The sequence below is a fragment of the Hippichthys cyanospilos genome, chromosome 20 (assembly GCF_059441005.1).
Source record: "Hippichthys cyanospilos isolate Australia breed blue-spotted pipefish chromosome 20, RoL_Hcya_1.0, whole genome shotgun sequence".
Lineage (NCBI taxonomy): Eukaryota > Metazoa > Chordata > Actinopteri > Syngnathiformes > Syngnathidae > Hippichthys > Hippichthys cyanospilos.
In genome coordinates, this window is record NC_142388.1 from 6,713,400 (window position 1) to 6,740,887 (window position 27,488).

General features: G+C 39.6%; 5 protein-coding genes across 8 annotated transcripts; 3 read left to right on the forward strand and 2 right to left on the reverse strand.

Annotated features, from left to right (window-relative positions):
- The first annotated feature begins 33 nt into the window (after window positions 1-33).
- knstrn (kinetochore localized astrin (SPAG5) binding protein) lies at window positions 34-1,882 on the forward strand. The gene is made up of 9 exons (XM_088403728.1): window positions 34-94; window positions 424-457; window positions 552-681; window positions 762-791; window positions 878-977; window positions 1,082-1,196; window positions 1,272-1,333; window positions 1,427-1,501; window positions 1,618-1,882. Exons 2-9 carry the CDS (start codon window positions 439-441, stop codon window positions 1,744-1,746), a joined length of 660 nt encoding a protein of 219 aa, XP_088259854.1. The 5' UTR covers window positions 34-94; window positions 424-438; the 3' UTR covers window positions 1,747-1,882.
- A 279-nt stretch (window positions 1,883-2,161) lies between these two features.
- mtif3 (mitochondrial translational initiation factor 3) lies at window positions 2,162-4,349 on the forward strand. Its single transcript, XM_088404151.1, has 4 exons — window positions 2,162-2,223; window positions 2,681-3,140; window positions 3,290-3,441; window positions 3,531-4,349. The coding sequence occupies exons 2-4, from the start codon at window positions 2,684-2,686 to the stop codon at window positions 3,774-3,776; spliced, it is 855 nt and encodes a 284-aa protein (XP_088260277.1). The 5' UTR covers window positions 2,162-2,223; window positions 2,681-2,683; the 3' UTR covers window positions 3,777-4,349.
- Window positions 4,350-4,397: 48 nt separating this feature from the next.
- On the reverse strand, window positions 4,398-10,270 carry heca (HECA ribonucleoprotein granule regulator). Of its 2 annotated transcripts, none has more exons than XM_088404150.1 (5): window positions 9,858-10,270; window positions 7,946-8,942; window positions 7,227-7,393; window positions 5,614-5,768; window positions 4,398-4,850 (listed from the first exon to the last, which is right to left on the reverse strand). In XM_088404150.1, exons 1-5 carry the CDS (start codon window positions 10,003-10,005, stop codon window positions 4,686-4,688), a joined length of 1,632 nt encoding a protein of 543 aa, XP_088260276.1. In that variant the 5' UTR covers window positions 10,006-10,270; the 3' UTR covers window positions 4,398-4,685. The 2 variants fall into 2 exon arrangements, with proteins under 2 accessions (XP_088260276.1, XP_088260274.1); XM_088404148.1 differs by having other exon boundaries at window positions 9,786-10,270.
- Window positions 10,271-11,103: 833 nt separating this feature from the next.
- Window positions 11,104-13,977, reverse strand: abracl (ABRA C-terminal like). The gene is made up of 3 exons (XM_088404146.1): window positions 13,778-13,977; window positions 13,137-13,202; window positions 11,104-13,005 (listed from the first exon to the last, which is right to left on the reverse strand). Exons 2-3 carry the CDS (start codon window positions 13,195-13,197, stop codon window positions 12,821-12,823), a joined length of 246 nt encoding a protein of 81 aa, XP_088260272.1. The 5' UTR covers window positions 13,198-13,202; window positions 13,778-13,977; the 3' UTR covers window positions 11,104-12,820.
- Window positions 13,978-14,457: 480 nt separating this feature from the next.
- Window positions 14,458-27,429, forward strand: reps1 (RALBP1 associated Eps domain containing 1). Of its 3 annotated transcripts, none has more exons than XM_088403935.1 (19): window positions 14,458-15,287; window positions 17,128-17,251; window positions 17,685-17,914; window positions 18,029-18,191; window positions 18,486-18,616; window positions 18,682-18,853; window positions 18,936-18,999; window positions 19,198-19,352; window positions 19,740-19,861; window positions 21,161-21,241; window positions 21,794-21,881; window positions 22,164-22,265; window positions 22,780-22,840; window positions 23,043-23,241; window positions 23,314-23,508; window positions 24,080-24,169; window positions 24,347-24,501; window positions 24,596-24,701; window positions 25,474-27,429. In XM_088403935.1, the coding sequence occupies exons 1-19, from the start codon at window positions 15,135-15,137 to the stop codon at window positions 25,540-25,542; spliced, it is 2,460 nt and encodes an 819-aa protein (XP_088260061.1). In that variant the 5' UTR covers window positions 14,458-15,134; the 3' UTR covers window positions 25,543-27,429. The 3 variants fall into 3 exon arrangements, with proteins under 3 accessions (XP_088260061.1, XP_088260062.1, XP_088260060.1); XM_088403934.1 differs by having other exon boundaries at window positions 14,459-15,287; window positions 18,026-18,191; XM_088403936.1 differs by lacking the exon at window positions 21,161-21,241 and having other exon boundaries at window positions 18,026-18,191.
- Window positions 27,430-27,488: the final 59 nt, after the last annotated feature.

A 27,488-nucleotide genomic window follows, 5' to 3' on the forward strand; every position in this document is an offset into this window, starting at 1 on the left:
AATGACGCAAAAAGCGGATATAAATATGCCAACTTCCGCTCTTTTAAAAATTTTTGTGCGGGTGAACGAAGAGTTTCATGCAACGTTCTGTAAGGTAGGATATGTTTAAATAATGTGTTTTTGAAAATACAAAACCCATGCAACACTTTATTCGCAATGTTTTCTACATCACAATGTTGCATTAAATACGATATTTGTTCATCCCGCTTCCTACGCGTATGCATCGTATATTTCCTCCCAAAAGACAACATTGATTAATTCGAAAGATTTTCGTTAATTAGATAGATACTCCATGTGTAATGTACTGTATAAACCAGGGGTGTCCAAAGTCGGTCCTCGAGGGCCGACTTTGGACACCCCTCGTATAAACGGTTACTAGAATGACCCCTACCACACTAAAATCTAAACCAATCTTTTTTGCAGTCACTGCCTTTGACGATGTCAAAACTTCCCAGAGGTGAACACACTTTTTCGCTTTTTCATTTGTATATATAAGTAAATGATTCAAACAACGTATACTAAATAATTCTGGGGTCATTTTTCTTTTTAAGGAGTACAGCACCATACAGAATCAAAGAAATCAGCCCATAAAAACGAAATGAAGGACACAGCAACCGGCTTTACTTCAGCTAAGTATCAACAAAAAGATGGTGGCCTCAAACAAAAAGAAAACACATCACGGTAAAAACTCATAAACAGCGTTCCTGCAAATGGATAAGCATTTATCTGCCGCTTTAAACACTCCTGTTCTTTTTCTGTAGGGAAAATGTTGGGCCTAAAGTTTACAAAGGGTAAGTTGCAGTACATATAGTTATTATTTACTGGCATACAGTGGGGATTTAAATTTATTAATGAAAATCAATACTGTTTGCATTAGGGTTTCAACAAGATACGACATGCTGGCAGAACTAAAGGAACAAAATCAAAATCTGGCTGCTACCAATGAGGAACTGCAGAAAAATATTTTGGAAACGCAGGTTTGGGAAAAAAAAAAAACACCACCTCCTCCGATGGACACCATACTTGATGCCGCTTTGGCAGAAGTGTTTATACCCAGTTGTTTATTTGTTTTTAAACACAGCAAAAAGTTTCCCACTTGGAGCAGCGGTGCAGTAACCTTGAAAATGAAAATGCCAAGGTACAGAAACACCTCAAGGACTGTCAGACAATCCTAGTGGCTGCAAAAATAGATCCAAGTGAGTGTACTTTAAAGAATTTTATATTGTCTCAATTTTTCAATTTTTATAAAATTAATTCGGATTGCTATTTAGTTTCAGGAACAGTAATTGGAGAAGCTGCACTGCAAAATGAAGAACAACGAAAAGAAGTTATGGTACACACTTGTGCAGTATTTAGTAGAAAGTGAATACACATGCATTCTAAACCAAACACACACAATTATTACACCATGTGTGTCCTATTCCAGAGCGTCTCCACAGAATTGCTGAAGGAGTTAAAAGTTTTTGGACAGATCACAAATCAGCAACATGCTCATCTGCAGGTGATGTTATTTTCAATATGAGTTTTTATAATTTTGTAGTTAGTTTGTAAATGTGATACCTGATCATAAATTATAATACAAAATGTTGTGACCATGATTTTTTTAAATACCTTTAGGAAATCCAGAAAAAAATGGCAAACTTATCTGAATCGCGGGAACGAATGATTCAAGAGAGACAGACTTTTGCCCTGGAAGCTGCTGATTTGGAAAATCATCTAATGGAGGCAGAAGCTCTCTTACTGTAAATGTGTTCAAGAGCCTCTTTTAAATGTGCAGAGTTTGAGTGACTAATTTAGCTTAAATTGTTCTTGTTATTCATGTATATGTGAGTGCATCATGCATTTAAATGTTATTATTCATCTAATAAATAATTATCAGGTTTCTCTGTTTCTGTTTTCAAACAATGTTTTACATGCACCAGATGTGAATGGGCCCCTTCTTTTTAAACAATGTTAACACAATAATTATGCTCTTTTTTAACACTTATTTATGCTAATACATTTTCTTATAGTCATCGATCTTGTTTATTTTCTAGTATTAATATGCTAGTTTTCCATTTTTGGCTACCTCATTTTCGTCAGCTGACGTGGAAAATAATGACCGCTAGATGGCAGTATTCTACCTTTACGTTATTCACCTCTACTGAACGAAGAAGTCGACTTTGCGGAAGAACTCAACAGCAGTCACCTTTCAGATTTTGGAAGCGTAAATATGCAACATTGGTAAGTCAAATACTGCAGAAACAAACTATATGTTTATAATATTTAGTAAATGCATTAACTAAAACAATACTGCAGTTTTTTCCTCAATGGCCAAAGCGCCCCTCTCTGGTGAGATTGGTGGGAAAGTCATAAAATGAAGTAATGTTCTGATAGTAAAGATATAAGTAAACATACGGTCGGACGCTTAATTGTTTGCCCACAGGAACTATTTACGTTTTGAGAAGCGCCGCAAATAATTGCTAGAGTAATAAAAGAAGAAGAAAAAAACATTGAAACGTGCCCAAATCGAAGACATTTTTTGTTTAGTCGTTACGTACTATTTTTTTATTTATTTTTTTAATGAAAAGTGACACTCAAACGGCGTGGCGCAAATAATTCTACAAAATCATGCAGTCTGTTTCAAATATGTTCACGTTAGTGACTTTCTCACCATCACGCATGTATGCTCTGTTTTCAGATTATGGCTGCAGGCTGTGTGAGGCAAGTACTTTGTCATGCAGTCCAAATGGTGTATGCAGCCAGTCCTGGCTCCTGGATGCCACAATTCAGGAATCTCCAAAGGAGTAAAAGAAGTTGCATCGTTTCTAACCACTGGAGATGGTCTCCCTTCTGCACAGAAGCGGATGATTTGAATCCAACTCCTGCAGCGAAGAAAAAAAAGCAGGATCCTCGGGCTCGTACCACGATCACGAGCGTTGGCCGGAAAATCCCACAGCGACAGATCCAAGTCATCAGCGAGGCAGGGGACAACTTAGGTGTCCTCCACCGTGCAGATGTGCTCAGAATAATGGAAGAGAAAGGACTCAAACTGGTGCTACTCAATGAACGACAGGAGCCGCCAGTTTATCGTCTTATGAGTGGCAAACAAATTCATGAAGAACAGATGAAAATGGCAGAGAAACAGAAAGCAAAAGCAGGTGTGTACAAAGTAGGTTCCAAATTCTTTTGATTATAATCCCTAAATTAGTATACTGTACTTGTGAAGAGAGCTGTAAGACATCAAAAATAATTTGCATATTTATGAAATGCAGAGTAACAGCTGTTTTTGGTCATATATTCTATATAGCTCTTGTGCAGGTAAAAGAGTTGACCTTTTCATCGGGTATTGCTCCTAATGACCTGACCACCAAACTGAAGCAGGTGGAAAACTGGTTGGAGAAGAAGCATCATGTTAGAATTACATTGCGCTCGCCACGGAACGATTCCACTAAAGACCTAGTGAGGAAGATACACTTCATATTTAGCACTAGTTCCAAATGTATCATTATGTCTTTATGTCTCAAATGGCAAATCTTATTTTCACACAGGATCAAACCCTGGAGGAGATGGTGCAACAAATAGAGGTGATGGTGGGATTTGTCTCCAAACCAAAAATCATACGTGAGGGTCAAGCGGCCATGTGCATACTTCGACCACCTTCAGCTAAGGAAATGTCCAAAAGAGACAAAGATCGGACTTTATCGTCGCAGAATGCTGGCTCACAGGCCGCCCGGGATCAAACGTTAGTCCAGGACACTAAAGAGGACTCTTCGATAATGATCAATGAGAAATAAATACATTTTTTGAGATACGTGGATGTTGTGGCAGAAAAATAGGCCATGAAAGGATTGAATTATAACTGAATCTTGAAGTGTTTCGAAGATAATCAGAAACTGCTTGTTGGACTTGGTACTGTATAATAAAGGTCATTGCTAAATGTCCTGGAACATCTCTGCATCAACACATTTGTAAGAATGAATGTCAACCATTTTTGTATGTGTCCCTATACAACTTTTTATTTTATTTTACGATGTGTCAGCCAAACATACTGTCAAATACCAACATCAATCTGATACTATACTATTCAAGAAAGAACAAGGACTCTGATAAATAACCCCCATTTTAGATGTGGACAGAAGTAATCGTATACTGTTTTTTGGGGGGGTTTGATATTGGGCCGATATCAGATATCAACACTGACGTAGCCACTGCCACTTCATCATTTTACATTTTCTGTTAAAATATCCACCAAGTGCTAATAAAACAAGTTTAAAAATATCCATTGATGAAGCATACATGTTTTTTCATCCATCCAGCAATAATAAACTTAAATTACAAGTGCCTGTGCCTAATAAAACTTCAGTGAAAATGATTTGTGAACTGTATTCAGTGCATAACAGGAAAACAACCACACCAACGTGTATCTTGCATTTATTTCGGAATTTCATGGTAAAAATAAAAATCTAATTTGGCTTACAGATACATTCACTTGTCACAAATAAACATGTTTACATTTGATCCAACACCTTTTTCGTCGTGCTCTGTACATTTTAAAAAGTTCAAAACTGAACAAATGGAAATCTAAGACATACAACTAATCTGGACCTTGTTCTGACGCCTCATACTCGAAAATATAAACTTTACCAAACGGAAAATATAAGAAAATAAACGCAGCATTAACTAGCGTGCATGAACAACATTTGTCAATAAGCCTCGAGTACTTTGTAGGAGGAGAAGGGTTTAACAAAGTGATAGTCCAGGTTACCGCAGTGAGGGCACTGCTGCACGTTGCTGTACTCGGAGAAATACTGCATACCGACCCGAACGTCCACCACCGGCTTCCCGCAGTGTTTACAGTTCAAACGAGCCTGGTGGCACACAGAAGGAAATGTACGTTTTTGGACAAACAAAAAAAAACACTGTATATACAATACGGTATTCTGCTTCCATTTGGTTGGACACTTAAACCAATAAAATTAATATTCAGCAATATTTTATTCCCCCTATCATTTTATTATTTAATCTCAATTTATGACACCAATTGAATATTTATTCGTTCTGCTACTTTTTTATCCACCGATTAGTCCAAGAAAAGAAGACAATAACCACCGATGGGAGAATGTGAAGACATTTTTAATTTGTATAATTAGGCCTACATCCAATTAGTTACATTAAGATTTGGCAGAATTCTGGATGTGCTTTTTACAAGAAATATTTACAATAGGTGGTAACTACTTAATTGTGGCTTTAAAAGCGGTAGATCAATTATTTAGCTCTTTTTAGAAGTAAAGAGTTCCTATTTTGTTTATAATATACTCTTTCAGTACAAGCCATTTTTAAATACTAACACTTGAAAATATAAGAAAAAAATCAAAACAAGCTCTACGGATTGAATGTCTAGACTCTTAAAAACATAAAATTAAGTCTTTGGCACTGAATGAGATAATATAATAACTCAATTATTTTTCAGGAACAATTCATACTTTTAAAAACATTTTTGTCGACTGAAAATGACAACACATGACTGATAGGTGAGCTGTGATTGGTTGTTTCCTGAGCCTTGAGAACAGGCGATGTCATTTTCAGACGACGGCAAATAGAAGATATGTTTTTAATTCTGTGTAATCCTACCTGACAACAAGGAGAAGCAGCCAGGATGTCGTAGGTATACATGGTGCCCAACTGATGCCAGCTCCCATCCCAGCGAGACTTGCACTTGATACATACGATCTTGTGGACACCTTCGAGACAATCCACACATATGGCATAGAGGTGCATTAACCTGCCTGTTAGAAATGAAGAAAGATGATTAGTTGCCAAATAAAAGCATCGTGGAAAAAGAAGCTCCCTAGAAAGTGTCATTCAGGTTTTACTTTTTATTTATCTGGGACGGTCCCGATTTTCAGCAATGTGTCCTGAGTCTCGATGGATTTCGCTAGCCCCATTGTTTTGTCCTGGTTTTACCTAGGTCGCGTCAGGATGTCCCGTTTTTTTTTTTGTTTTTGTTTTTTTTACCCTGGTAACGAATCATTTGATCCTTGCGCCAGTTGATTTTAAATATAATGCATACATCAACTATATACTGCAGATGCAGCAAATGACCACCCACAAATGCAAACACATTGCAGTGTGTATGTGGAAACATTTAATTAATAAGCTAAAATTAAAACAGGCGCACGTAAATTCAAGTTGTAGGGGCTATAGGGAATACAAGTTTTACAATAATGGCACAACACGGAGCATAACGGAGGAAAAAAGGTTGGATAATGGTGAGTGCATTGACTTGTACTGGAACTAAAGTAATACCAGTGTTTAATAACGGAAATCTGGGGCCCCTAGTTTTAAAGTGATGACTAACTATGGACTGTATGTAGCATATTTGCTAAGGTTTTCTGATTTGCTGTGGCGAAATTAGATTTTGGATCCTTAGCAGACAACTCAAAAGAAAACATGCAGTACATTTCTGACTATTTATGTTGCACATTATATTAGCATTTCCTTCATTAATAATTGACTTAGCAGCTCAGCTTGAGATGCCTCATAAATATTCAACATCTAACTAGTTTTCGGCTAAGGACAAGGAAGCAACATAAAAAAATGAATATACATCCCGAACACAAAATAAGTCGAAATCTGTTTCATAAACGCGTTTTGACACGAACAGTCATTTCAAATTGTAACTCTAAATAGTTAAGTTAGCACAGAGGCTAATGCTAATTATTACCAATAAAATACTGTAGGTAATTTGGGGGTTAACCCTGTGTAATATCACATAAGCACATAAAAAAATGTGTCCTAAAACAAGGTTATGACAGTGATGCTAACACAACACGTAACAGCGTCATAACAACAATGCTAACATAACAAATACTGTACATATGCAGGCTGCACCCTTCTATTGTGTCAATAGCAGCCATGGTATCAAATGAAATTTCAATCCAGCGGGGATAAATTCAACCATTTCTCTCTAGAAATGGGGACAAACCATTTCCTTTCGTTGCTACACATATAAGGCCCCATCCATATTCGAATAAGTGCTAGTACAGTACATCAAAGAACCTTGAGCAGGCGAAAGTGTTGCGAAAGTGTTGCAAATTCATGAAATTTGGTGCACAAAATTATTGACAAGGTGCATGACAAGATTAAAATGTAAAAAATTAAATCTATAAATAGGAAAAGGAATAATTTTGTGCAGGATGCAAATGGAACATTGTGATTCGGAGGAAACCCATTTCCCTGCTTACCTTGCAGGTGGCAAGGAACGTCATAGTCAATCTCGTCGTGGCGTGATGGGCTGAGGAACATTGTCCCGTCCACCAGCGGGAACTGTTCGAACACTGGCAGCGCCCGATGGCATAGCGCACAATTGACAACATTCCTTTGGCTTGCGCTGAGTGTGGACAGGATGAACCTAGAAGGAAACGCAACATTTCACAAGGATTCTAAACTTTGATGAACGGAGGAAGCAAAATGTGTGTTTACTGGTTACTGGCTGTCATTGCTTCTTCACAGTCATTTCATTGGCTGAAAAATATGGGATGTCTGATTGTGATATTTTCAGATCATGTTTTTGGGGTAAAATGATGATGATTGGAAAAAAATGTATGATTGAGGAATCTGTTTTAATATATGTATGGCCTTTATTTGATTTGGAATATTGGAATGAACAGAACAAAACTCCGGCGACATTTTGGCAAGTTGCCGACCTTGAACGCACCCTTAAGATCTAAAAAAAAAAAAAAAATACTTTCCAAGGTTTGCTCTTCAGATGGATAGGTGCTTTAGTACAGTGGTTCTCAACCTTTTCTCAGAGATGTACCCCCCGTGAAATATCTTTTAAGCCAAATACCCGAAAAGTTTTTGGTTGAAAAACAAACAAAAAAAAGACTTAAAAAATGCCATCAGTGTCCGATCTATTAAACTTTAGATAATCAAGCTAAAGTGTCTTGAAGGACCGGCTTACCTGCGCAGTTCTTCTCCTTGGCCCGCGTGGGCGTCGTCCTCCATTCGAACGTGGTAGGTGTTGAGTTTATGGCGAGGGATGTGAGTAAGCAGCTCTGAGAGATCCAGCCTCCTCAGGAACTGAACAGGCTGAGGAAGGGCGCCGTCCCCTAAGCTGCCCGAGGCCAGTCGGTGATGAAGCGGGAGGGTGAAGGCCATCGGCAGCGGTAGAACAGCTGCGGGGTCCAGGTGAGGGACGCAACCTGAGGCTCGGCCGAGGGCTCCCCCGACTAAAAGATGCTTCCGCTGCGCGTCCATGTGCACTGCGGATTTGAGGAATTCGCCTAATTGCCGGGAAGCCCGAAATCCTGACCCAACTCCGCTCGGACCGAGGACCGAAGTTGGCGAAAAGGAGAACCCGCTCGGGGGAGACTGTCCCGGGGAATCGCAGGGAGACTTCAAAGGAGGCCCTAAAGGAAAGACACCTGCTGCTCCTCTCTCCACCGAGTTCTGGCGGTCCACCGATTGTCTTCTCGGTAGCTCCTGACTCGAAGTCCTGTGCGCTGTTTTCCCGACTCCTCCAGCCGGCTTGCTTTTCCTGGCGTCCTCAAACACACTGTCCCCAGACCCAGAAGCCCCTCCGCAGGACCCCACCCTCCCAGCGCTCCTCTCAGATGGCTTCTTCTTTCGCTCATCCTGCATACGCTTCACCTGATACCAGTCAGTGTCTTTTTTCAGATGACCCTGGCCGCAGCGGCAGGAGCAGAACCTAAAAGCCAGGTCGTATCCTTTCTTGGTCCACATGTTCTGCCGGCACTGCTTCTCATTCCAGGAGCGTGCACGGCCGATGCAGTTAAACTGTACCAAAATGGAGCTCTCCCACTCATAGAAGCACTGAAGATGCATCCAGTTTCCGTAAGGGCAGAGCTCATTGTTGCACTGGATCCTCTGGTAGTCGTCCTTCTCCAAATCAATGGGCCGACCCAAGCTGCAGCCCAGAGGGGTCGCGCACTGGACCTCTGAATAATTAAAGACATGGGGAGATCATATATGTACAGTGACATGTATTCCCTTTTTCAAAATATTGCAGTAAATAAAATGCATTCCATTTACCATTACGATCAAATTGGATTTTTCATTTGTTGGACTATGAGGTTTTTTTGTTTTTTTTTATCAGTCCAGGCCTTATGCATTGTACTTGCTATTTTTCAGTTAAACCATTAGATTCAGGCAGATGCTGCATTTTCCTACATATGATGCCAATTTTAACAGTACATTTGAGATGATTTGAATGAGTCTTATACTAAGGTTAAGCCCTGTGCAGTATTGACCATTTTAGGGTCATTTTCTTCCACATCATTCTCGAAATATTTTAGCCAAGAGATGGCACACTGGTAATGTCATAAGTGATTGTGCCATGTAGAAATTTGACATGTTATCCCCACGCGGGTGAAGTTTCAGCTCCCTAGTATATATATATTTTTTAATGCTTTCCTTTAGCTGTGAAATGCCTATTGTGTAAAAATTATTAGATTGGACAAAACACCGCACATGGGTTGAATTGACACATGAAATCTACATGTACTAGTAGCATTACATCTAATATGCATGCAACAAAAACAAAATGCATCGACCCGTTCATTGGATAAGGGAACCCCTAATATAATCAAATAAAATCGATGTAAACAAGTTTCTGGGTCAGACAAAATACGAAGGATCTAAAAATCACACAAGGCCCCCAATTATCATCGAGCCTACTTTTGCAGACGATCTACGTGCAAATCATTAAAAAGACACTTAGCACGGCCGTTTGCAACATCGCTGCGCAGGCATGTCACACGAGATCAAGTATGTCACCTAACCGCACAAGCAGCGCAGGAAGGTAGCATCACCAAACTTGTTCATGTACGCTCGCGTCCCTTTTCCTCTCTTACCACTCGAACGCTCGCTCCCGGGTGCAGCTGCAGCAGCAACCGCGGCCGCGCCTCCTGTTGCGGCCGCACAGGCTCCATTTTCTTGTTCATCTCCGCTACTGTTGGTGCGTTTGCTCTTCTTCCCCTTGTTGTTCTTCTGGTTGGGCATTTTTTTTTCTCTCACGCGATTCGTGAGTCAAGTGTTGTGTTCGATCGCTTTCATCAACGGCTAGTGTTAACGTAGTCTGGGATTTCAGTGGACTCCATTTTTGCAGGGGTACTCTCGATATGTAGTGAATCACAGACGTGTTGTCGGAGTAGGAGTAGTTGGGTGTTATTTAGTTTCTCTTGCAGCTCTGACAGCAGCACTTATTAAGCTGCAATAACCTTTCAGAGAGAAGGCGTGCCCCTCTCTTGTTTTCATTCCTGCTCTATCGTCTTCTTCCACTCGTGACGTCACTGGACCCCCGGCATTGGCCGACGGCATTTGTTGCGTTCATGTATCCTAGGAATCCTGAATACTAATTTATTTTGAAACGCTCCGAACCCATGTACCCGAACCTCAGTACAATATCCGTCTTTGAAAATGCATTGATCATGATTAACAAACCAAGAACATTATTATAAGGGTGAAAACAAAGGGTTAAGAGGTGCACACAATCGACTACTAATCAATTACCCAATTAGTGATCGATTATTTTTGGTAAGGACCATTCATTTACAACTAACAGACGTACATTTGCCTGGAAATATTCTCACATTTTAGTTCTGTACCAAATCAAATTTCTTTATTCCTGTATAAAACCAGACTATTATTGTGTTGAATCATTAAGACTTTAGATAACAATGTTCATCATTTATGGCAGATTTTGTGATATCATTCATCAAACCAGCAACCAAATCATTAAAAAAATGTATTCTGCTATGCCACTGTGTTTTAATAAATGACTGGAAATTAAACACGTTTTTAAAGCCAATCCATCTCTCTCTCTTTCGCTCTCTCTCTATATATACACGCACATATAGGTGATCAAATAAATCAATGTTATGTTTTTTCTCTTGTAAAATAAGTGGAGGCATTTTGGGTGTTCACAGAAAACACTAATCATAACGTATTAAAGATTCAATCAACCTGTCAGACATGTTGAGATTTCTGAATGCGAAAGTAAGGCAGAACATGAGGGGAACTCATGTGACATTTAGAAAAAGGTCAGATTCAAAATTGGAACCCCAAACATCTTTAAACAAAACCTTTGGCAAAGCAGTGTCAAGTGGAAAATGGCTTTTTATTGGAATGTGGCATGGGTTGTCATTACAAAAGACACGAGCGCTAACAGGCCTTACATGAGCTGTGAATTATTTCACAGACACAGATCATACAAACAACTTGAGGTAATGGTACTCCTCTGGCAAGTGCTCTTGTCTCTTCTAGGTATGTTCACATGCCATTTACATTTGAGTTGACCAGTGTTTCCAGACCTAATAGAATCTCAATTACCAAGCTGATCGTTTTGTTCCCAATGTTATTATCGAAGCGATAATTGATTACAAGGCATATTGTTAAAAAAAGAAAAAAAAACACCTGGTTGATATGACAGCAGTACTTGTTAAATTGCAGACCAGGCACCTCACTGTTTGCATCTCCCATAATAATTACAAATGCACAGTGCATGGCCAACAATAATTGATTTAGCACACAATTAGCATGGTCAAAACCGTGCAGTTGATTATATATAATAAGAATTTTGATATGTCTGTGCCTGATCTGAAAGTGTCATTGGACCTACAATACACAACTAACAGTGGTAAATAGACAATCAAAACTATTACTAGTTCATTCATTGACCAAGAATATTTGGTCGAGTTGATTTGGTCCTGAGAAAAAGTACAAACTGGTATTTTTTTTTTTTTTTGGCACCCTGTAGTTATTAAACAATTGCACTACAAACACATGTCCAATGTAAACACTTGGTCCATTATATGGACAATATTTGGGGAGTTTGCTTGGCAAGAAAAGATTCTGTACAAACAGATGGGATGCGATCCACATGGAAAAGAATACAAAAAGGTATAAATGTCTTTCAGAAATGCACTTGTGTTGAGAAATTTCTTGTCTTGAATTAATCATGTATGAATATAAAAGTTGAGAGGTAGCAAAATGGACTAATGTAATGCATTGTTGTTAGCCAACATACCATAGCTAAATTTTGTGTGATTTATCTAAATATTTAATTGTTTAATCTACCCTTGCACACCTTTAAAAAAAAAAAGTGTTCACTAGGGATGATTTGTCAAAAACACTTTGCTCAAATCACCGACATACAATAAAGTTGTGTCAAATGAAATGCATTTAAAGTGAAATATTATTTAGGGTCAGCTCACAGCATGAATTTGCCTGCAACTTCACGTTAAGTGTCACACCATGGGCTTGGTGACGTCTTCAAAATACACATTGCTGTATAGTGATGGAATTTACCCTGAGCATTGTTGGAAAAAAAAAAAAAACATCTACTAACAAACATCAGCGGGAAATAAAGTCAGCTGTTTAGACAGTGGTTAACCAAAAAGCTTTTCTAATAGTCAGATATGTTAAACACTATCGTTCCATTCTACCTTTTCAACATCTTAGGCTATGTTACTTTTATGATTAAAGTTCAGCTAAAATTTCCAAATAACTACATAACTACACGTGAGATTCTATGAACTTTCTATCAAGTCAGTGTGCTTTGTCGAGGAATCATAGGTCTTCAAAACATATGTCTTTCGTAGTTGATAAATATCCCTGGAAAAAAAAGGTTCCCCAACACTTGTTTTGTTAGGTACACAGATCAGTGTTTGCACTATGTTCTTGAGAGTTGCACATCCTGGAAGATAACTAAAATCTAACAAAGAAAAAAAAATGCTCATTGATACAGCAGAAGCTCAGTACTTGGAAAGGACACCAAAAACACTTCCACCTGCAGTTGCTATGGGCTACAGCAATCTCATTTTTGGAGCAGGATAATGTCAACGTCATCATGGACGCCCTGCAGAAGCAACTCGCCATCAAACGAGATAATTTTCTTCCTCTTAGCAGCCCTCAGGGTGCCCACCAAAGCCTCAAAGATGTTGGCACAGCGGTCGTCGTTGAAAAGCACGCCAAACTTTACACTTGTTTGACCATCGGCATCTGGGATAAATTTAGAGAGTTTATGGATTCAAATCACAAATTGATGAATGAACTAACTTCAAAATGGACTGGTAAGATAAAAGACAACAACATCCATAATGCAACAATGCACAATAGGAACATGAACTCACTTTTGCTGCCAAGTCGTTCAATCTCCCCCACCAGTAAATTTACTTCATGAGAGACGTTCATTGTTCCTGCAAAAAAGGGTATTAAATAAACATAAGAGAAATATGTTGATGGGATTCTTCAATAGAAAACCGCACACACTTTTCAGCATGTGTCTTTGTGTTTTACTTTGTTCAATTCAACAAAAAGCAAACTAAACGTTGAATTCGTTTTTTGTCGCTATCAAAGGAATGCTCATGTAATGTGCATACGATGCATTCAAACACAATAATCAAAGCGGCAGCACGCCAACAAGCTACAACACGAAGAGGGCGGATAGCAGTTAATGCGGAAGTGGATGATCGGCGCTGCCGGCTAGCATTTATCAAAGATTGTCGAATCTATTTATTCGTCACGTCTCCTTACAATGTAAATGTTGATGAGCCAAAACTAGAAAATGTTTAGGACTGCAAAGAGGCGATCTTTGATTTGAAGGCTGAAGGATTGGTTGTAGTAACCGTGTAAATCGACCAAAACTCGGAGGATGCAGTTCAGATTGTCATAACGGATGAAATGTGCAGTGCCCAAATAGATTTTAAACAAGTGAACTAATATATCATAAGATTTCATGTGATATTTAAATAACAACTTTTAATTTTCTTACCCGTATTTGTGGGACTGTCGCCTATTCACAATGCGGTACCGGTACGTACAACGCTACGTTTGAGGACGTCGTAATTTTTTGTTTTACTTTGAACAACAGAATAGACGCCTGATTAAAAATTCACACTGATATAAAAATCAATTATTAGTTTACTGGATTATACAGTAATTATATTGCTTTAATTTTTCAAAAGGTACATTTTGTTCGAGATTTTTTTTTGTTTAAACAGCCATGAATCTGCCATGCCATAGATTGCATAATTTCCTGAAGTCTTCAAACTCATCTGACTAAAGCGTCACACCTCGTGATGCGTTCAAAAAATTTGCTGTGTGAGACATAAAAAGAATACTAAACGTATGTAGCTCCTCTCAGTAGTAAAAAGTAAATTATTTGTCTATACTGTAGTTCATTTCATAGCTAAATGTTATTGTCTTCAATGAAGACCTGTAAAAGTTTTCTCCCTTTTCACCCTTGTTGTCGACTAAAAATGACATCACATGTGCTCAGGTATCAATCAACCATTGGCTCAGGTTACGAAAATCACATGATCAAACCCACAAAACAGGTGAGCTGTGATTAGAAACTTCCACAGCCTTCAGCACATGTGTCAGACGAAGCAAGTAATGTATTCGTTATAAATTGAAAATAATTTAGCTATCAAATCAAGCAACGACCAAATATTAACATTACTGCTGAAAATGGCTGAACACGATTAATATGACTTTCATTCTTTAAGTGCCCGTTTTATTTTCAAATGACTAAACCGGAAGTGCTGATTCAACAGAGTGAATTGACAGCGCTAGTAGGAATGGCGGCTATGGTCACTGGAGGAAGGAACCCAAAGAACCCGAAACTTTATTTCGAGCGGGCCCGTTGAGGATTAGAACTCTTGACGAAACTAAACGCACGAACCCCTTCCTTGTAGCGGACGAAAGACGGCGTCTTTTGACGTGAGATACTTTGAATCGACTCGGCTGCTTAGCTCGCCGTTACTAGTGCCGCTGAGTTAGATTGAACGTAGCCGCTAGCCAGCTGTTGGCTCCCTTGCTTGGCTGGCCCAACAAGTTAACTAAGTGAATAACTGTATTAAAGCATTCGCCGCTCCTCGTTAAATGGTGATCGTATATCGTGAGCGACAACTATTTTTTTTAGCGACAATAGAAAGAGGAGCGTCGCGGGTTGCCAGTTTGTCATTGCGACTTGAGAACATAATTAGTGCTAATCTTTAACGCTAGCTCCAAAGCTAGCTAAGTTGCGATCCTGAAGTATCGCCCATTTTCGGATCCTGCCCCAGCTGCTGGCTCGGGGGCTAGTCGACAGCCCGTTAGACTGCTTTTAAAGTGGCATTTGCTGTACGATGGAAAGTCTAACGCTGAGTGATGTCGAGCAGAAATATTACTCGGATTTGTTCGTTTACTGCGACACGGACAACACTAAAAAAGTGGCTTCCTACGGGAGAGTTCTTGACCTTTTCCGGGCGGCCCAGCTCCCCAGCGAAGTTGTCATACAGGTAAGATATTAATGTAAAAGTCCGCGTGTTTTAATACTTGTTCTCTCCACTCGTAAACGTGCACGCAAAGCACTATTTTGCATGATCGGTAAACTTGAGCGCTTGAGCTGTCAGGGAAAGCTAAGGTTAGCCGTCAGAGTTAGCAGCACTGCGCTGTACGAGACACACCTTCTTCTTGCTAACGTTAGCTTCTCTGCTCAGCCGAGCTCCAAAACATGCGCCATGGTGCACATTTTCACTTTGTAACGGAGTGGCACAAATGCATATCATGTACTTACACGAACTTATTAGTACTCCTGTTTTTGTTCTCCAATTGTATCAAAACTTTCCCCCCTCTTTCCTGTACTCCCTTTTCCACAAACAAACGTTTCATAGTAAGGGAAAACAATAGTTTATTCCATTTTCAGCAGTAAACCATTTTTTCTCTATAATTAAAATTATGTTGTAAGTATCATTAACTTAAAAAAACACGTCTTTCCATTTGTTGTGAGTGCAAATCACATCACGTGCTCAAAGCTCAGGTAATGACCAATCTCAGCTCAACTTGTGAACGTCACATGACCAAACCCAGTAAACAAATGAGCCGGTATTGGTCGTCTCGTTACCTGAACACAATGCTATTTTCAGGTGACAGCAAACTGCAAAATCCAATTTTGAAGTTATTAATGTCACTTAACGATAGCGATTGGAGATAGAGGTTACAGAATACTGCCGTGTTGTTATGCGAGAGAAATGCAAAATAATTTATTTCTATTCTACTTTTGACAATGCACTAGGTGCATTTGAGGAATGCCAACAAAACAATCTAAGCATATATAAACTCAAATGTGTACCTTGGAAACCTATGGAATTACTATGTTGACTAAACCTTGTACAGTCCCCTGCTTTCGTGTCACAGCTAACAACGTCTTGTGACATTTATTCATCAATATTTAAGTAATCACAAGTTGTAAATGATTTATATTATAATATTACATAACTACATATTGCCACTGTCAGGCAAAAAGCTACTTTCAAATTTGAATCGATTAATAGTTTTTTCCACAAATGATTGCTAGTAGTCAGTGCCCTTGTCAGTTTATTATCTTTAATTTTACTTCCCCTGTGAAAGATTTTTTTTCTCCAGGCAACTGCTGCCACTACAACCCCCCCCCCCCCCCCCCCCCCCCCCCGCTCAATAAAACAGGCAACATGTGGCATCATCATTACCAGTTGCTAATTACACATTGCGTCAATTAAAAATATCTCTTCCCCCTTAAATGGTGGTCACATCACACATGCGTGTGTGTTAAAGCAGTTAATTCTCATGACTTCCCACCCCTTGGCGGTGACTCAGCATCCTTTTTAGGGTCAAAGAGGGGAGATGTGTGGTGGGAAAAAAAAGGAAGCAGCATTGTAGTCCTTTTCTTTCAAATGTACACCGAACACTGCTGGCTTGTGAGAGACAGAGCCAGTGTTGTTTGACCAGACTGAGTCAAATGACTTGTAGTGCTTGTACACACAAGAAAAAGTAAACTGTGGAAGGTCGAACATTTGGGGAGTCTTTTTTTTATGAAATTCTATTTGTTGGCCAGATTATTTGAGTTTGGATGTGCACTCGATTGACTCTTTGTGAGGTCCACTGTTTTTGTCGCAGTTTGGATCATAATTGTATTGTGCAGTGTACCTAATGTGAGAGATCTTTACTTGGGTATTTAGTGTCTGCAATTTGTACTTTAAGTTTAGTTGATGAAACAAAACATCTCATCTGTGCTCACTTGTTTTCTGTGTGTCTGGTAATTTATGATGTTGCATCAATTATGTTCGGTGCTGTTCTCTCATCTTGTTTGCATATGTCCAGATCACAGAGTTGTGTGGAGCCACTCGGCTGGGTCATTTTGGGCGAAGCCAGTTCTACATCGCCCTAAAGCTCATTGCCATCGCCCAGTCGGGTCTGCCTCTTCGAGTGGAAAGCCTCAACTCAGGTGAGTCCTTGGAACTGAGCTCTAAAGCAGTACTTAAAGTCAAATCTTTTAGTTCTCTACTATCTGTTCGTTGATTGCTGTGAATTTCACTGTATTTTAGTGCTCTTTGCAACTTTAGATGGAAAAAATAAGCTGAGTTGAGCTACTTTGAAGTGAAGGCACCACTGTATGTGTATTCCTCTCCAAAAGGGAATAACATTATTCAGACAGGCAGTTGAAGCAGTCATTAGCCCTAAATGACCAGCATGTGTCTGATGTAAAAAGCTGGATGGAAAAAATAAGCCAGCACTTGGCTGGAAATGTTGCGACATGACTATCCAGGAATCATTTCAAAAACGTAATAAGGAAACCTAGACACTATACTTTCCCATGGTAAAACCATCTTAATGCTCCATTGTTGGACATTATTCAAAATTAATTACTGTGTTTGCAGTCAAGGACCTGCCACTGCCCAGATTTGTGGTGGGGAAGAATGAAGCGGAGGCGAGACATGTGGCGCTTTACCAGGACCCGGACAGTCAAGGGTTGTACCCCGCCTCTGCCACCGCGTTAATACCAAGACCACCAGGCAGGGGTCACCAAAACAAGAAAGTCCCCTCCTCAGCTAGTGCCCATCCTGTCCACGAGGCAGTTCAGTCCACAGCGCCTAGCATAGAAACACAGGTGTGTAGATTTGGCAGTCAAAAAAAAAAAAAATATATATATATATATATATATATTTTTTTTTTTTTTTTCATGAAAATGTCTTGTTTTAAAATGGCTTCTGTCTCTCAGCAGGCAGAACCAACTTCGCCTGTGGTCTCCCCTCATCAGTCCCCACCCACCTCCCCACCTTCTTGGAGGAAACACAAACGGCAGCTCAGTGGCGGAAACACAGACAGACAACCGGTGGTGGCGCCGACCGGAGTCGTGTGGACGCAGTTCCGGGAACAACAAACTGGTAATTTAAACATGATTACTTCGTTTATGAGAAAAACTATTTAATGTATGGCAGTGGTTCTCATCCTTCTTTCAATTATTTGCCATTTGTGAATCATTTCACCCAAGTACCTTTTATTTCCAGCCATTCAAAGAGAACATTTTGTCACCAATAACAAAATACAAAGTTTTGAAAAGTAGTCACAGTAACACAATTTAGCAAACCACTGTATTCTACTAACGGCCGCTCGGGGCTCGCTTTATTGTTGACGATGTATTTTTTTTACAATTTTGATGATCTCTTTCTGTTTTTCAGCTTCTATGGCTGGTGATGGATTGTGGTCATCACACTCGCCCCCTCTTCCAGGTCAGGAAAGTTGGGTCAGTTTCACAGCTGACACGCCGCCAGCAAGCACAGTCCCCGGCGCGCACCCCTCATCCGTACAGGTAAGAAAACATTATTATAAGTCTAATTTGAGTAACAAATCCATGTCACATGATCCCTTCTTTAGGAAAGCACAACGACACGAACAACGATGGCCTCAGCAGCAACAGCGTCGACCAATGAAATTCAACGACAGTCCAGCGGCTATGACGATCCCTGGAAGATTACGGATGAACAGAGACAGTATTATATCAACCAGTTCAAAACCATTCAACCAGACCTTACTGGTTTCATCCCAGGTATCAAAAAAGAAAACATACAAAACTTTAAGTAAAAATGGTGCTGACTGAGCCATTTCCCGTCTCTTTCTGTACTTCACAGGTTCAGCTGCAAAAGAGTTCTTCACCAAGTCAAAATTGCCCATTTTAGAGTTGTCACATATTTGGTGAGTCAGCAGCTTTTCACTATTAGTAGGCCATCAAATATTCTCTTTATTCCTGACTGAGTAATGGTAGCTTCGATGACAGATGGATTTTTATGTCCATCGGGCAAACTTAATCATGTGGAATGGCACAATTTAGATTTACTTTTTTTCTTCACTAGAAGAAAATATTTACCACATGGCATTGGTGTGTGTCTTTAGGGAGCTTTCAGACTTCGACAAAGATGGTGCACTAACCTTGGATGAATTCTGTGCTGCATTTCACTTGGTGGTAGCCAGGAAGAATGGCTACGACCTCCCCGAGAAGCTGCCTGAGAGCTTAATGCCAAAGCTGATTGACCTGGATGACTCAGCAGGTTGGAAGCTTCACACCATTTTATCTGTTCTCTAATTTCATCTCCTGATGCTGAACCTCAGTATATCAAGGACATTTACTTTGTGCTGTGCATTAACGTATAAGTGTGCTATCAATTCAGTTGTATTCACATTTTATATGCAGTCAACATCAAAATTGTTTCAAATGCAAATGTCAGAACAGACTGATGTGAAGGCTTCGCCTGTGATCTTAGTTATGACAAGTCATGAAAAACGGGTAAATTAATAGAAAAACACAAATGCTCGTTGTATAGTTCTAAATATGTTTTTTCTCTTTTATTTAACTCAAGTGATGGAATCCTGACGTTTGTTCAATTAAAAAAAAAAAATATATATATTTTTTGTATATATATGTTTATGATTCGCAGAAGTCCCAGAGCCAGCAGCTGATGTCGGGTTCTCGGCCTCCCCTGCTGAAGTGACACCCAATAAATCGCCCTCCATGCCCTCGCTCAACCAGGCTTGGCCAGAGATGAACCAGAGCAATGAGGTTTCCGCACACTCACATAACACACATTATTACTCTCACAAGTACATTACATTTTTTAATTTGTGACTGGCTCTGGCAAAAGGATCCTCATGGGTAAAAGAATGACATTTGGGATAATTCATTTATTCTAATTCTACAATTAATCTCCTTTAAATTAACCTCAACATTTGATGTGACAGCTAAATGTGTTTGAATGTTTCAAGGTTGAAATCTTTATGTTTGAGATAAATCCGTTTAGAATTTTGGCGTATAAGAGCTGTGGCAACTGATAACGGGAAAAAAGTATCGACCTCTCAAAAGTAAGTTCCAATAGCATGGTAGGAAATCAGTTGAGATTTTAATCTTTTAAAAGCTGAGAAAGGTTGATCTCTTAACAGATAAAAAGGCAAAAATTGTGATTTTGGGTCTCAACACCAAAACAGCTTAAATGATCTCATTAAGTTTACGTTTCGTCTCCTGTGATATTAGTTGCAAAAGTTTGCTTATTTCATTATTGCTATTGTGTGTGTGCATGTGTTCCTGCGCATCCTTAAATTGACTATTATCTATATAATCGGATAAGCGGTTTGATTAATGGATGCTTGATTGGATTGATTACTAACATTCATCGGATTCCTTGACGACAACATTGTCGTCACAGCAGCATGTACGTCAATCTTCCGTTTGATTTTTTTTATGCTGGAGCGTCACATTATGGTTTGTTTTCAACTTTTGTTAGTTGGTATTTGCAGTTTTGTAAATCATTAAACATTAGCGGTGAGAAAGTCCAGGTAGGTTCCTTGAGATGCGCTAGCTACAAGTAAGACTAAAAACATGCATTTGTTGATATACAATATTTGTTTATTCCTTATTTTCATATACTTAAACAACAATGTCAAATTTTTTGGCTGCTGGAAAATGAAAATAGACACCTTCAGAAGTGTTTTAGGAGAAATTTCAATATCACTGTTTTTGACTGCCTGATCTGTTTTTGTCGTCAATATAAAACTTTATTTGGCTTTATGTGGACCTTTTAGCCAGAGTTTGTCACATTTGTCTAGCTTGCTAAGGTTTGCTTTAACAATTTTAATTGAGACTGAATGTCAAATATCACCAATTTTACTTTTGTGAGACCCCAAATTCAGTGATGTCACCAGATAATGTAGTCGCTTTGCCTGCTGATGATCTCACTTCATCTCTGGATGGCTGATGATGACCCACCAGTGCCTCAGACTGATGATATGAACGTGTGATGTCACTGCACTGGCTGTCTTGCTGACTTGTTTTTCATCTTCTCACTGTCCGTCTGTCTCCTTGCAGCAATGGGAGACATTTAGCGAGCGCTCCTCCAGCTCACAAACTCTGACCCAATTTGACTCTAACATTGCACCAGCTGACCCTGTAAGTCGATCACTTAGCATGCATGATTTCACCATTAATGGACAGACATTAACCCATTCTGAAATGATCTGAATTACCAATTCTGTTTGTTCTTCTCTCTTTCACTATTTGGGCATGATTTTCTTTCAAATCTATCTGCGTTTTTATATTAGCTTTTATTGGGTCTCTTCCTCAGCTCTTTTGACATGCCTTAGAGATTATTATTTGCATACTTTTTACTGAGAGTTTTTTGTCTGAGAGACATAAAAAAGATCGGATAATCTGGTGAGAAAAAAACTATCCATTTTTGTTCAACTTTGATGTTTGAAGTCAGGTTAAAAAATGTTGAGCACAGATTTTTAGATCTGCAAGAACTGGACACCATCATTCATAATTGAATGATTTTTTTTTCAGTATAAAAATCTAGATTTGCATAAGGTGCCTTACAAGTGTTGCATAAACCCAATAACAAAGACACAAAAACATAGTCTCTCCTTAACTGATGGAATGATGAGAACGTAACAAGCAAAGCTCTTCTATAATAAATTTGCCCCACTTTTGTCTGCTTTATAGGACACAGCCATTGTCCACCCCGTTCCCATCCGGATGACCCCCAGTAAGATCCACATGCAGGAGATGGAGCTGAAGAGGACTGGCAGCGGTGAGAGTATTTTGAGAGTGCCTGCTGCTTTACAATTGTACAAGATAAATCGCAGTATCAATTTAACTAATGGGAAGATGCGACATTGTTATTATCTTTGTCCAGTCTTGATAGCACATTGAGTCAGTTCAGATAGACATAGATCCGTGGAGGTTGTGTTTTAAAATGAGTTTGCAATGAGAAGCGTGTAACCAATGACCTCAGAAGATATCTCAATTGAATTGAAGTAACCTTAATTAAACTTAATTTGTTTGCCTCCACCCCATAATTCCACCTGTTTAGATCACAACCATCCTACTAGTCCACTACTGGCCAAACCACCAGAAGTGTCTGAAGAAGTCAAACTACCCGCCACCATGAAGTTTGTACCGGCAAATGCCACAGGTCAGTATATAGCCGGTGGGACACTTTGACATTGTATGATAGAATCTTGAAATTGAACACAAAACAATCAAATGTGTGGCATGTTGAAATGGGATACAACTGTCTCCCTTCTGTTAGGATTGCAAGTTATGGAAGATAATGAGGACCAGTGGAGGATAAAAAAGGTTGCTGGTCACATTTATCTTCAGATTTCTGACTTTATTCTCATAATTCTCACTTTATTCTATTTATTGAATCCTAGGAACAAACTGAGTATTATGGCTTCAGTCTCTGAATTCTAACTGCAAAGTGAGAATAATAAAGTCTGGAAGAGATAAGTGAGACAATGCCAACTTTTAGTTTCTCCACTTTACTGGTCCTAATCTTCTTCCACTGAGGTTTAGTGTTTCCTAATCAAAGAAAAAATAAATAAATAATAGAACAGGCAACTTTGGCAGCCCAAAATGTCACATTTATGTTGTTAGTATTGGTGACCATGTTTTTTTTTTCTTTTTTAAATTTTCCTTTCATGCAGGTGATGGTTACAGCAGTTCTGACTCCTTCACCTCTGACCAGGAGCCAGTTGCAAGACAAAGGTGATGGATTATACTTCAAAGTGTGGTCTTATCTACACTTTGAACTGAACCAATCAAAATTGTATACAAAGTTCAGAAAAAAAATCTAGTGGGTCTTTTTAATAACAGCTCTATATGGAAAATGGGTAGTGTATTTCACTTATCTACAATATGCCTTTGCACTAGCAAGGTCATAAAAGTAAATATTTTCGTCTGTGTCCAGGTCCCAGTCGGGTGCATCTCCAGAAGCTTTAAAAGTGGTGGCTCCCCCACCTCCTCCACCTCGCCCTCACGCATCACACTCCCGCTCTTCATCGTTGGACATGAATCGCAACTTTGCGGCCACCTCAGCCACGGGACAGCAGCAACCCGCTACCATAGCTTTCCCTCCCGCAGTACCGCCTCGACCCCTTCCTACACAGGTTAGACGGAAAAAAGCAACATTTGGGCTTATCCAGAAGCACACTCACTCTTTGCTTATCTCCTCTCCAAAGTCATCAGTACCGCACGCGGGACAACGCACCGAGGCCGAGGGCGCGGCAGGAGCGGGGGGTGCGCTCACCGCTACGTCGCCTCAGCAGATCCCACAGCAACCAAATTTTGCAGACTTCAGTCATTTTCAGGCCTTTGCTGCATCTGAGCAACCATCCAGCTTGCCAGAGGTCGACAAGCACAGTGATCCTGGACAGGTGTGTATGCGCTTGTTCAACTGATGTAACTCATTTACTGCTTGTCTTTTAAAGCTGTCTAGTAAAAATTGTTTTTTGAAGTCTATTGCCGACAATGGCAGTGAATGAGATAAGGAAGTGTTAAGACAACATTGGGTATTTTAATCACAAATTAAAACAGTTTTAACATGTACTGTGATTAGTGTTTCCCAAACTTTATTGAAGCAGTGCACCAAAATGTCACATATAGTGGATACATAGGTCAGTTTGTGAAGAAAATGTATACATACAACACATTTAAACACAGCTTACACTGTTTTGTATGTATTCCCCCATATTTGCTCACCACAGGTCAAGTATGGCAATATCAATGTGTGACTGGCATGATGAGTCAAATTCTTAACACATAAAACCTATAAACTACCACTGATATGCTCACAGAACACATTTTCAGAATTATGCTGATTGCTTGACTTCATACTTGGTTGGGCAGGTACTACAGAAAACGTTTATACATCCAATTAAAAAGTCATTTGTCCATAATCTGTTTATTTTGTGTGACCAGAACATTTTTATGTGTGTGTTACCGCAGGGCGACAAGTCAACAGAAGGAGCCGGCCCCTTGAGAACAGTCAAGAGTGACGGCCAGGCTGATGAAAGATCTACCACCACTGTTAACTCTGTAATTCACCACCATCTTTTCTTATGACATCTTACATCCAGCATAATTATACTGCATTTTACAGTAATTACACAAAGAAGCAATGTTAAATTATACAAAACTACACTTATGGTTTATTGCCAAAGACAAAACCTCATCTTTTCCTTTTTTTTTTTTTTTTTGCCTTTGTCCTTCCAGACTAAGGGTTCATCTGGCCCTTTAGCTCCTCCTCCTAAGCCTATTCGTCGCAGGTTGAAATCTGAGGATGAGCTTCGGCCTGAGGACGAGCAGCACGGCCCACAAAAATCGAACATCATAGCTGCTGCCTTGGCTCCTCAGCCCTCAATCCCTAGGTTTGAAAAGTTTTCCTGTAGTACATTAGTGGTAAGCTGTATCTTGGTCACCAGTTATATCAAGAATGCATTTTTCTGTGTGATTCGTTGACAGGTCAGTAGGTAAGGACAAAAAGGCAATACAAGCATCAATCAGAAGAAACAAGGAAACAAACACGGTGTTGGCAAGACTAAATAGTGAACTGCAACAACAACTGAAGGTATATCTCACACACATACAAGAACACACAGTTTTGTATTTAGTGAATTAATTTCATAATTTAATGTAGAATATGAATAGAACTAAATAGCACATGACACCCAAACTAAGCCTATGATTCCAATCCACACTGCCACAGCGCATTAATTTAACAAGGGGTTGTGTGTGTGTGCTGTGGGAGATTGTATGATTTTATTTAATTGGTTCGATAATTACTATTTTTCTGCAAATAAATGGATCGTCATTGCCTGTTGCAGCGATGTATTGCGACAGGTTGAACAATTAAATGTGCTCCTGTTAGATAGCAGATACATAGTATTGACTCAGTTCTTCAAGAGTTTATCTAAAAAAATATTTTAAAATGGCTAGTACTAAAGTAATTGATTACCTTAGGTAATTAAATACTAAGGTAAGTCCTTAAGTAAATACTAATAAATATATTACTTTGTGCATTTAAGTACTGTAGCAATTGTATAGGCTCTGAAAAACTAAAGCAATAGACTACATACATTCAGTAGCAGATATATTTTTTCAAATATTTGGCTAATTGTGGGTCTGAAAATAGCTTGTACTAAATGATTTAAGTATTCAAATTATTTTAGGCACTACAGCAATCTAAGTACTAAAGTACTTAAGCAATCAATTACTAAGTAATTGACATATTATTTCTGCGTTACCATAAGAATAAAATTTCTGGCGATACCATGAAACGCCATGAATTGTTCTCGTTTGAAGTCAAATTCAAGTCTGTGTTACCCTGTCATTTCTCCCAGGACCTGCTTGAAGAGAGGATATCTTTGGAAGTGCAACTGGAGCAGCTCAGACCTTTTTCCCATCTTTAACCAACACCATCGGGGTAGTTGTAGTTTCTCCAAAGCACGGCCACGCCCTCGGTGGGATGCCGGCCCCCCCCCGCCCCTTACTTACCTCTTCCTCCCTCCCATCTGCAGCGTGCACCTCGTTTAAGTCCGCACTTGGTTATCAAGTGTACAGCGGAGCAAGGCGGGACAGCGTGACCACGAGGGCCACATAGAGAGACATATTCATTGATGTGGCACTTTTCAATTATCTCTAAAGAGAGATGAATCCATGGCCGACAGCTTAGTGGGGAAGCAGTGTTGGACATTTGCCTGCAGCTACAAGTTCTGTCTGACAAGATAACTGCTGGCGAATGAATGTGCGCGCGATTGGGATGTGTGTTTTTGTGTAGCAGTGTTGTCAACACATCAATCTACAGTTTCACGAGTTCTTTAGCCAAATCTTTCAAGGGAGTTCTGCACCAAACTCGCGTAAAGACAAAATATTGAAAAGAGGTATTCAATATTTTCAAACCGACTACGATCACAATCAGTTGAACCTCACAAATGTTAGCTGCCATTAAGGAGTCATTGAAAAGCTACATTTCTTTGACTTGTTTGGCGTGGCATCTGGGAAAGGAGAGTTTGTGCGCGTTTGTTTGAATGGGTTCCAATTTATGCCAAATGACTGAACTATCACTGCTGTCTCACCTATTTGGTATATTTTTCATCATTTTGGGATCAACATTTTTTTTCTCTCTCTCTCTCTCTCTCTCTCTCACTCAAGCCCCTTTTGATCGCAGCTCAATATTCCAGTCTCCTTTTACGTAAAGGCAGCATTGAAGTGAATTCCAGCGACAAGAGGTGGCATGTATGAAGGACTCGGGGATGACGACTTTTCCCATCATTTCCTTTTCGGCGCAGGTCCAAAGTTGATATTTCCAATCAATGGCCGGCTAACGTCGGCACTATGCAAGTTCGGGCGATACATTTCCACAGCTGTTTGAGCGTCTAATAAGTAGCAACTGTGACTTTGTATCTAGGACGTTCCAGAACACAATCTACTGTAACTGCTCCAAGAGGGAAGCAATTCCGCATCAGTGTTTTGCACTTTCAGCCTAAATCTGTATTAAAAAATATTATTAGCAAGACTAGAGACCAGTTGCCACCATCTGAATGATCCAACTGCACTTTGAACTTAAAACCTCCTCCTCCTCTTTCATGGCCTCCTTTGTTGTTATTTTTTTTTTTTTCTAAACTGCTAGTTTGTCAGAAGTAACACAAGAAGGAAAAGGTCACCCAAACCGCTCATGGGGTCGCCTGGATAAAAGTAAGGTCGGTGCCATCCCCTAATAGCCTCCTCTTTGATGGGATCTTATGTTTTATTTTTGCTGTGACTAAGGCCTTACTCTTAACTCCCCCTGCCTGGAGTTTAGGTTTCCATGGTGACTGACTGATCACTTTGTTGCATCAAGGCTCGCCTTTTTGTTTGTGTGTGGGTGTTTTTTTTATGTTTTTTTTTTTTTTTCTGGGTCCGTACGTTGTCTGTATGTGTGAAAGTGTTGCCACACCTGGAACGAATATCATTTAAAAAAAAAAAACAACCCATCAGGGGACGGATCAGCGCTTGCCAGACAAATAGTCGTCCCAAATGGCAATCTGGACAGAAGCGAAATCTTTGGTGGGATTTTGAATGCTATTTGCTCTCAGCTCTGTGTTGTACATTGTGTATGACACATCATTTTTCGACATGTGTATGTACATTTGCATTAATTGCTGACTAACAGCGAATAATATTCTATTTAATTCCTTCTCTTCTTTGGCTGTGGGAACCTAGATGTTTAAACTGCATGGATGTACTGTATCTCTGCAGAGTCGACTAGCAGCTGTGTGATTTTTACACAAAAATAAAAATGGCACAATATTTTAAAATGTGGTCTCAGCTCTCTTGACTGCGTGGCCTCTTTGTCACACAGATGGTTACATGTCAT